At 41.3% G+C, this 10,401-nt stretch overlaps 1 protein-coding gene across 3 annotated transcripts in view; it reads left to right on the forward strand.

The window, feature by feature from the left end:
* Window positions 1–7,196, forward strand: part of trim67 (tripartite motif containing 67) — a gene marked incomplete at both ends in the record, with an annotated part of 57,467 nt that extends 50,271 nt beyond the window's left edge. For all 3 annotated transcript variants that reach the window (XM_084001314.1, XM_084001315.1, XM_084001316.1), the window contains 4 exons: window positions 776–900; window positions 996–1,174; window positions 5,329–5,491; window positions 7,149–7,196. In XM_084001314.1, the coding sequence (XP_083857440.1) occupies window positions 776–900; window positions 996–1,174; window positions 5,329–5,491; window positions 7,149–7,196 (515 nt within the window). The remainder of the gene's footprint in view (window positions 1–775; window positions 901–995; window positions 1,175–5,328; window positions 5,492–7,148) is intronic.
* Between the last annotated feature and the right edge of the window lie 3,205 nt (window positions 7,197–10,401).

The raw sequence follows: 10,401 nt of genomic DNA on the forward strand, positions 1-10,401 counted from the left end.
ACACACACACACACACACACACACACACACACACACACACACACACACACACACACACACACAGAGGAAACTGTGCTTGTCGAGCCGATGAAGAGTCAAAGAGCAACAAAGGGCTGGAAAACAAACTTTGATGTACAATTTTAAAAATGGACATTTTCATTATTAATGTGTATAGTGTGTGTGTGTACATTTTTACCCTTTTTACCCTGAGCTAAACTCATACCCACGCTCACGGCCCGAGGCTTTACATTGTATAAAATTACGGAAATAAAATCATTAAATCATGGATTTCCATCCTCAAGTCTGTGTGGAAGGAAGCAACTGTTAATACTTGTATTATCCAGTGTGTGTGTGTGTATGTGTGTGTGTGTGTGTATGTGCACTACCAAGTCTATTTGCTGCTGACAGAAGATAAAGATTCATCTAAAACACCAGCTTTATTGATAAAAACAAAACAATTTGGTCCCAGACAAACAAACATCAGCGCGTGTTTGTCGTTTCCTTTCAATTTCCTTCGTCGTGTCTCGACTGAACAGCAGTGAATCACTCAGAGAGGCTTTCTGTCTCTTTCTTTTCTGTCACTGCTCAATAAGTTATGAATAAAACATATTTTTTTTAAAACAGGAAAATATTTGTCTGATGGAAATGAGTTTATTTTAGCAGAATTTTATCTCAGACTACACGTGTCCTACTGGCGTCTTTTAACAGCTCTGTCTAAAAACAATGATCATTAATGATGCAGCATCGTGACTGACGTGTTGTTTTGTGTCGACAGTGGCCTGGTTCACCTTCGACCACACCACGGCTCATCGGGACATCGTCCTGACCAACGAAAACCAGACGGTCAGCTGCAACAGCTACGACGACCGCGTGGTGCTGGGAACTGCTGCTTTCTCCAAGGTCAACACACTACTCACTGTTGTTTTTTATTTAAGCTGATCAGATTTATACTTGTCTGTGCTGATTTTCTTTGTTTCCTGTTGTGAATATTTCAGGGCATCCACTACTGGGAGGTCCGCATCGATCGCTACGACAACCACCCGGACCCTGCGTTCGGTGTGGCGAGGATCAACACCATGAAGGACATGATGCTGGGGAAGGACGACAAGGCGTGGGCCATGTACGTGGACAACAACCGCTCCTGGTTCATGCACAACAACTCCCACACCAACAGGTAGGTGGACACGTTTAAATAATTTCATTTTTCCCCCTTTTTCCACTTCTTCTTTGCTTGTCAAAGTTAAATCACCTTTTTCATTAAATTTTTTTTGCTTAACGGGATAGTTCAACGTTTTGGCAAATTGATCCATTGCCATAATCCATATAGTTTTAGCAGTAGGTTTGTTACCTTTAACGGAGCAGAGCCGTGAGCTGCTCAGAGCGACGCTACGGAGGCTCATGGGATTTCTTGGTTTCCCTCATCAAACTTATCAAATACACAATCCAACAACTCCAAAACGCTCTCGTGGACAAGTTGTGACCTGCACATTCACCACGCTATGAGATAATAACAGAACGTTACCAGACAGAGTTGTTTTAGAGGGAAATTCATGCAAAAACCACTGATGCGCATTGCGTTTAGGGACAGTTTTTCAGCAAGCAGTCTCTGCATTTCCCTCTAAAACAACTCTGTCTGGTAACGTTGTGTTATTATCTCATAGCGTGGTGAATGTGCAGGTCACAACTTGTCCACCCGAGCGTTTTGGAGTTGTTGGATTGTGTATTGATGAGGGAAACCAAGAAATCCCATTAGCCTCCGTAGCGTAGCTCTGAGCAGCTCACGGCTCTGCTCCGCCGTTGTACAAGTAGCTTGCACCAACAATTATGGGCCAATTTGCCAAAATGTTGAACTATCCCTTTAAATATAGGAGAACATAATCTGCAGGTACATGTGTACGGGTTTGCGCATCATGATGAGGAAGATCATGTGATGCAGCTGAAAGCTCCAGCTGCTGAGGCCGCGTTCAGACCGGCTGCATTAACATGCAGCTCCACATGCGATTTGGATCTCACTCCCTCCGCTTTATATGCAAATAACAACATATGCACCGTTGTTTTTAGCCAATCTGACTTTGACAGATGAGTCTGCTGTCTTTGTGTTGGCGAGAGACAAAGACAGACAGAGACAGAAACAGAGCAGGGTGAGGAGATGTTGAGTCGATCAATGCACCACCTCAGCTCTGTAATATAATACGATTTTCAAATAGTAAAATATTTCAGTCCATGATGAAACTGTAGTTGGACTAATGGCCCTATGCGAGGATGCATCAGTTGAGTAACTGGCTCTAAAAAGAAGCTAAAAACTGTTTTATTCTCCTCTGCCTGCATCCTGTATTTAATCAATAGCTACATAGATGGATAAATACTTAACTGATCCTGAGGGAAATTGGGGCGTTCAATAGCAGACACACTCAACAGCCCCCACATCACATTTAAAACCCTACAAACCTCAGATTAAATTAGACCTTTGCCAAAAAAGAGACAATAACTAAATGGAATTAAAGTGTCCAAGTACAGGCAAAAAAGCTGCTCAGGTGAAGGACAGATGTGCAATTTAATGTTTATGATTTTGTGTATTGTTGAGGTATTACCTGTGTTTTTATTCTGTCCTCTTCTTGTTGCTTTTTACTGATATTTTTTCATCCTCCTGTTATTCCTGTACACTGAGTGACTGACCTCTGTGCAGGATCATGTGCTGTAACAAAAGAATCTGCCTTTGCCTGAGGAGTGAGACGTGTGTTCACACCTGAACTCAGAGCTGTTCACGTGTGATCACATCACCTCAGAGTCAGACCGGATTTTAACACTAGGTCTGAACAGAGCCTGAACACGCTTGGTGCTTTTTTCCAAATAACTGTTAACAGACTGAATAATAAATAGATATTTTTTTCCCTGGAACTCACTCCCTAAACCCATCCGTATCTGCACACACCTCCCAACATTCAAGACCATGCTCAAAACACATCTTTTTAAATTAGCTTTTAATACATAATTTTTGTGTGTTACACTGTTTTATTGCTGTTTTTTTATTGAATTTCCACTCTGACTTTGCTCTATTTTATGATTTTTAAAGTGTAAAGTGTCTTTGAGCATCTGTAAATGTATTATAATTATTATAACTAATATTTTACATACTAATAATTAGGATGTTGTTTGAGTTGCTAGGTTGTAAAAAAGAAAACTAAATGGACTATTCTGGTGTAGTCTGGGGCCGTTGACTCGCTGTTTTGGTAGGAAACAGAACCAGGCCGAGAGATACAGGCCTTTCCGTCAAAATAAAAGCACCAAGCTAATAAAATGTGGTGAAACTCTTTAATTTAAGGAATATAATTTACAAGAAAGTCCCCGAGCCATTAAGTTAACATTTTGCTTTCATTGTATTGCAAGTTAATTTCTATTTTATAAGTTTTATGTTGGTGTACACTTTTATTTTGGTGAATTTGGTGCTTTGGCTAATTCTGGTGGAGCCCTGCTTCATTAATAACTTAAAATAACATAACTTGATTCAGTTTTGTTTGTAAAACACCAGTTGATAAAATAAATGATCTCCAGGCTCCTGACTTTATTCTGGAGAAACCATTAGAGCCGTCAGTTCTCTTCTCTCAGTCTCAGTGAAGGAGTGAAGGTTTATTATAAAGTGAGAAACTGACAATCTTTTATTAATGTGCTGCTTCACTTTATATCACACGTCTGCAGCTTTAAATCACAAGTCAAGAGTTCATCACCTCGGCAGCAGTTTGATGTGTTATTGAACAGGCGGTTCCACATGTAAACGTGTGTCTCGTCGTCTCCCGAGCTCCGAGCCGCCAGCCAGCGCTTCACGTTACAACACCGACAGCAGGAGAGACAGTCAGAGACTTTTTGTCTTCTTCCGCTCGTCCTCACGTCTCCTCCTGCATCCAATCTCACACATCTAAAGAGGAGGGAGCGTGCACGGGGAAAAAAAACACACGAGCACACTTACACATAATATAATGATATATACACAGGATGACAGAGGGAGCCCTCAGGGGGGAGGAGGGGAGGAGGATCGTACAATACCAACTAACAAACACACCAGGGAGCAGCAGGAGAAGACTGCAGGCTGCAGGAGACATCAAAACATCTGTGTGCACCATCTCTCTCTCTCCCAGTGTCACGAGGAAACGATCAAACTCTCATTAAACATTTATTTACACCAAAACGTCTTTTCTTCACAAGAACAGAGTCGACTCTTCACAGGAAGATGTAAAAACCCACCGACTCTCCCTCTCCTCCTTCTCTCTCTCTACCTCTGTCCATCCGAGCGACTATACAACACTTATCCGCTCTGCCGTGTTGCTTTCACGCCATTAATCATCTCACGTCTGTGTTTCATATTGTTATTTACCTCGTATTGATTCCTACGTCTCTCCCTCCCTCTCTCTCTGTCGGCTCAGGCCTCAGGCAGCTGCTGCTTCTTGTGTTGGTGCACGCCGCTCGTGCACGTTTTCTATGAACAGAAGAGAAGAAACGGTTTCACATCTGACATCTGGTTGTGTTTCAGACTTTAAAATCAACCTGTGCTTGTTTTCCTCTTTGCCATATAGACTTGAATGCACTGATACAGCTTTAGATGAGCCTGTACAAACTAATTATATAATAATCTAAATCATCGAAGGCAGGATTTCTTCTTCTTTTGAGCACAGAAAAGAACAATCTTATAAGAGATCTCTGGAGGATAGGTTGGCCTACTTTGTGTTTATGTAAGGCATAAAAAAACCCCGACACAGTAGATGGCACGATCCGTTACAGTCAAGGAACAAACCACCAAAATACTGAATGTACTCAAATTAAAGGATCAGCTGTTGTGCTTTTACACACATGCAACTCATTTGAACCTTTTGCCTTTGTGTTTTAAATGTCACGAAGATGTACAGTAGCTCCTGAGGCACACACACACACACATACACATACGACGCAGGTGTTTGTTTGCAAATGAATGTGACACACTGGTGAGGTTTAGCTCAGAGCTCGGAGATGGAACAGCAACAACAAACAAGTGACAGATGCTAATTTCACTCATTTAGAAAAAGGCATCGTACATGGATCCAGTGTCATCTTGTTTTAAACAGAGCTGGAAATGGAAATGATGAAATAATGACAGATGTCTGTAACGTTTGGTTTCAGTCCGTCAGGTGTCAGTCTGCTCATTTTCTATTTTTTTGTGTTAATAAATAGGAAGATTATGCGTGTTTTTTTGCAGCTGCCACTGTGCAATTTCACTTTCCACTTGAATTTCTACTGTTTTTACACTATTGCTCCGGCTTGCATTCATAAATCTATATCTGTGTGTGTGTGTGTGTACAGGGCAGAAGGCGGCATTACTAAGGCCTCCACTGTGGGCATCCTGCTGGATCTGTTCAAACACACTCTGACCTTCTTCATCAACAAGGAGCAGCACGGGCCGACTGCCTTCGAGAACCTGGAAGGGGTCTTTGTGCCTGCGGTCAGCCTCAACAGAAACGTACAGGTGTGTGTGTGTGTGTGTGTGTGTGTGTGTGTGTGTGTGTGTGTGTGTGTGTGTGTGTGTGTGTGTGTGTGTGTGTGTAACTTATGCAAAAGGTTTGGTTATTGCACCATCAAACATTTTGGACTCACTCTGTCAAATATTACAAGTCAAAATAATGTACAATTTAAAAAGAAAGGCCAGATAAATTTGAGGGAATATAGTTGATTGAAGGGACACACCAAAGCTGTAGCTGCTGGCTAGAGATATTCAACTATCTATATTTTATTTGACGTTTCCTTTTATTAATTTATCTATATATTTCACTACGCATCTTCATTTGTTTTGTTTTATAATTTATTCATTATTTACCTATTTTATGTTATGATCCTATTGTACTATAATTTGTATTTAAGTATATCTTTATAGACATATATAGCCTACCAGTAATGGGAAATGGGAGGAGGGAGTGGGAGGGGGGCTTGGATTGAAAAATATGTTCACACTCCAATACTAAAGAAATTCAATAAACAGAATGTTCAAAAAATAAAAAATAAAATTTCAAGTCGAGCTCCAACAATGTATCGATTGATCTTTTGGCTTTTGACAGGAAATTAATCATCCTAAACTTTTGATAACGATCAATGAGTTGTTCGACTCATTAATCAAACAAAACGCCAAAGCTTTGCTGCTTCTAAATACACACAGTCTCTCCTCTTATCTCTTGTTTTTCAACCTGATAAAGTGAATATTTGTTGGTTTCTGGCCCGTTGGTCAGACAGAAACAGGCCATTTGAAAACATCACATCATGGGGTCGACTTAACAATTACTCTGTTTACATAGAAAAACAAAAAGAAACAATCCAGACTGGCTGATGATGGTAAAAAAAACATCCACAGGGGCTGACGATGTGCTGCTCTCTGCAGTTTGTTGTTAATGTTCTTCTGCCACTAACGACCTACAGCTCCTGAATGAAGCAGCAGCAGCGTGTTCGTGTTGTTGTTGTAGTCGTCTGTAACACTTGAACTGGGATGTGGGAGTTTTTCGAGGAGCTCCTCAGGGTAGTAAACCATTAGCTGCTCAAGCTTTTTAAAAAATCTTTACAACCAGAGGCGAATCAGCTGGTGTGAAACATTAAATTCTCTCTTTTTTTCTTAGCAGCATTTCAGTGACTTCAGGCAGAACTGTTGCACCAACGCTCGCTCAAGTCACATAATTACTTAGCTCCGTCTTCGCCGCTTTGATACGACCAGTTTGGCACGAACTGCACAGAGCTGCAAAAAAAATTACATTATTATCTTATATAAGAGACCACTGGTGCGTACCCTCCTAAAAAAAAAAAAAAAATGTAGCACAGTCTCAATAAGTGAGTGCATAAAGTAGAGTTCCCTCAATCCATTTCTAATCCAAAACTCACAAACAGCTTTGAAAAAGATGCCCCAAATTCAGGCGATTATTGAGTGAGCTTTAAATCCATCATCCAGGCAGGCAAGTGGCTGCTGCCTGTTACCCAAACTCATTATCATGTGTGTGATCTCGAGTGTTTGTCGAGTGTGTTCCAGAAAAAGAAAAAAATCAAGTGGTCCGATGAGTTTTTTTTGTCCCTTGTTGAGCTAAATATCAAACACTCGGGCTCTCGTGCAGTGGTTGATGATCTCATGGGGTGTTTGTCTGTTTCAGGTGACCTTACTCACTGGCCTGGAGGTGCCAAAGAATATCAAACAGTAGGAGCTCCCTCTTCCTCCTCCTCCTCGTCCGAGCGTGCCCTGGATACAAACACACGATGTCAACTATCTGCAGCCTCAGTTTGTTCCCACGTGGACCTTGTTTCCCCTCCTCTTCCCCTCATCCTTCTCAAGGTGCCCTCTTATCTCGGATGAACCCCACCACCGCCGCCGTCGCCTCCTCCTCCTCCTCCTCTGTGTGATCGTCTGGGTCGAAGGAATAAAATCTGAGTTATTATCTATCGCCTGCAAACGCTACGATAAAAATCTCGTGGATGTCGCTCGCTACAGATGTGACTGGAGTTACTGTGGATTTCCATACTTACTTTTCCTCCACCTCCACCTGTGCTATTATTATTCCAGCTTTTACCATCCCAGTGATTTCACCAAGACGGGAAAAAAAACAGCCTGAAATTTCTGCACAAGGCCTGAAACTGAAACCGAACTCATCGACCGCCACACTCCGACCAATATCAACGGTAAAGACTTCTTCACTGTGCAGTTCAACAAAAAAAGAAAGGAGGATTGTAAAAGACACACATCATCAGAAATGTTACAATTCAGAAAAACCTACAGCAACACGGTGCTTTCAGGGAGTGGGTAAAAAAAAAAGAAAAACGAGGGAGAAATGATTCCGCTCTTTGTCTCTCTCAGGTGTGCTTACAGCGTGCGAGCTCCAACTAGATGAAGAAAGCCTCTTGTAGTTGGAGTTGCAGCTCGTTTTCGCTCATGAAATATTGAAAAGCTGAACCTTCAGCGCTCACTTTTATCCCCGTCGTGGCTCCTTTGCCGTTTTCTCCCTCCTTGGTTTGAGTTTAATGGAGAAATGATTTCTTTTCTGTGGGTTGAAGCCTGACAGACATTAGGAGAAAAAGAAAAAGAAATTTAAAGTTCTCCTCTTGGTGAACTCTCTGTCGTTTGGTGCCGCTGTCGGTGAGGTTCACTCACTCAGGTCGGGCTGGGAAAAGTTTGGGCGCTGCTTCATTTCATTACTGAGCAATGTGAAAGATCTACAGAGTCTAGGAGAAGTCATTTAATTAATACATTTTGAATTGATTTTGGCACATTTCAATTGGGACAAACTGTTTTGCAGCTTCAGCTACATCTCAACTGGGACAAGATGGATCAATTCCAGGAAGCAATTTCCAAGTTTTGCTATTGCTACATTATTTAAACATTAATATTAGCACTGAAGTAGCTACCAGTCACCAGAGGAACATTATGAATTCAACATCAACCTTCTTCTACTGTTCTACTTTTTATTCTTTTACTTAACAATATTTGTGGAAAAGCAACACTTCAGCTTGAATTAGCATGCTAACCAGCTAACCTTGTGGGGTTAATTTTCCGATACCGAGTCACTGTAGCCTCTGGTCTGGCCCTACAGAAGTAGCACTACTCAGACGATGTATTTTATGTAACTGTTGTATTGCAAACACAACAATAGCTGAAGACGGATGAGTAAACATCTGTTAATGCTAATTAATGCTAATTAACAGATGTTTAATTAACAGACACTAGTGTTAGCGATGTAGCAATGACAAAACTTACAAATAGCTCATCTAAGGTGCTCAAGTGAATCCACAAGAATTGATAGTATGGTATGCATTTACTGTCTTTTATGCTGAAGGGTTGATATATGTGTCTATTGCAAGGTTACCGGAGGCAACTATTTTTAACAAAACTAAGCTAACAAAAATACTGCTTCATATTTAGACTATCTGACAGACATGAAAGCAGCTTCACTCTTCTTATCTACCACCTGGCAAAAGTTGAGTGAGTGTAGTAGGCCTACTTAAATCAAACTATTATTTGGACCTTTACTGCAAAAATAAACAAAGAGCACATGAAGTGTCAAATAAGGCTGCATAAAAAACAAACCAAAAGAACTTGGAAGCTATATGAAATTCATAGCGAGTGAAATATTGAACCTATAGACTTTCATGGCTTCAATAGAAACATTGTTGATGTCTGTGCTGCACATTCCCCCAAACTGTGTCACATTATATATTTTGAATTTAAAATCAAATTATGTTCGAATCACATTTGCAGATTGCAATTATTGTTCCACCACCCATGTTTAAGTGAGGTTAGAGGGTAAATATGCCCTGTAGCATTTAAAATTAAAAACTGGGGGATATGTAAATGTAATTGTGTGAATGTCAGTGAAGCCTCTCCTGGTCTCTGTAGCCACACATAAGAGTTGTATGTTATCATCTTGTGGTGATGAACGTCACACAATGCTGAAATGAAATGGAAATGAGCCAAATCTGACTTTTTCCCTTGTTTTTAACCGTCCTGTTGTCTTTCTGGGTCAGATTGACCCAATTTGTTCCCTTCCTCCATCCTTCCTTCTTTCCTTCCTTTCTCCCTTCCTTCTTTCCACAATCCTTTTTTTCCCTCCCTTCCTTCCTTCCTTCCTTCCTTCCTTCCTTCCTTCCTTCCTTCCTTCCTTCCTTCCTTCCTTCCCTTCGTCTTCACTTCTTCTTCCTTCCTCTTTTGATCCAATTTACCCTCCATCTTTCTTTCCTTCCTTCTTTCCCTTTGTCCTTCCTTCCCCCCCTTCGTCCTCACTTCTTCCTTCCTCTTTTGATCCAATTGACCCTCCATCTTTCTTTCCCTATTTTTTTCCTCCCTTCTTTCCCTTTGTCCTTCCTTCCTTCCCTTCGTCCTCACTTCTTCTTCCTTCCTCTTTTGATCCAATTGACCCTCCATCTTTCTTTCCTTCCTTCTTTCCCTTCTTCCTTCCTTGAGCGAATCTGTTCCCCCCTCCATCTTTCTGTCCTTCCTTTTTCCCTCCCTCCCTTCCTTCCTCTCTTCTTCCTTCCTTTTTGACCTAATCAGTCCCCTCCCTCCATCTATCTTCCCTTCCTTTTTCCCTTCTTTCCTCCCATCTTTCCCTTTGTCCTTCCTGCCTTCCTACCTTTCCTTCCTTCCTTCCTTGACCCAGGTGGACAACAGGAGGGTTAAAAGGCCAACAACAACAGCGACAAAAAAAAAAAAACCACATTAGAGCTGGTTGATAAGTGTGGTCGTCTCATCATGGTAATTCTCCTCTGTGCTCATCTCTCAGTCTCTCTCTGTCTGTAGAGCTTCAGCCACCGTTTTAATCCGTCAAACTGAAAATGATCTTGAAGTCACATCAGGTAAAAAAAAAAAAAAGCTACATTTGCTGCTACATTTCTCATCAGGGATTGGATACGGCAGCC

Source organism: Trachurus trachurus, assembly GCF_905171665.1.
Source record: "Trachurus trachurus genome assembly, chromosome: 24".
Taxonomy (NCBI): domain Eukaryota; kingdom Metazoa; phylum Chordata; class Actinopteri; order Carangiformes; family Carangidae; genus Trachurus; species Trachurus trachurus.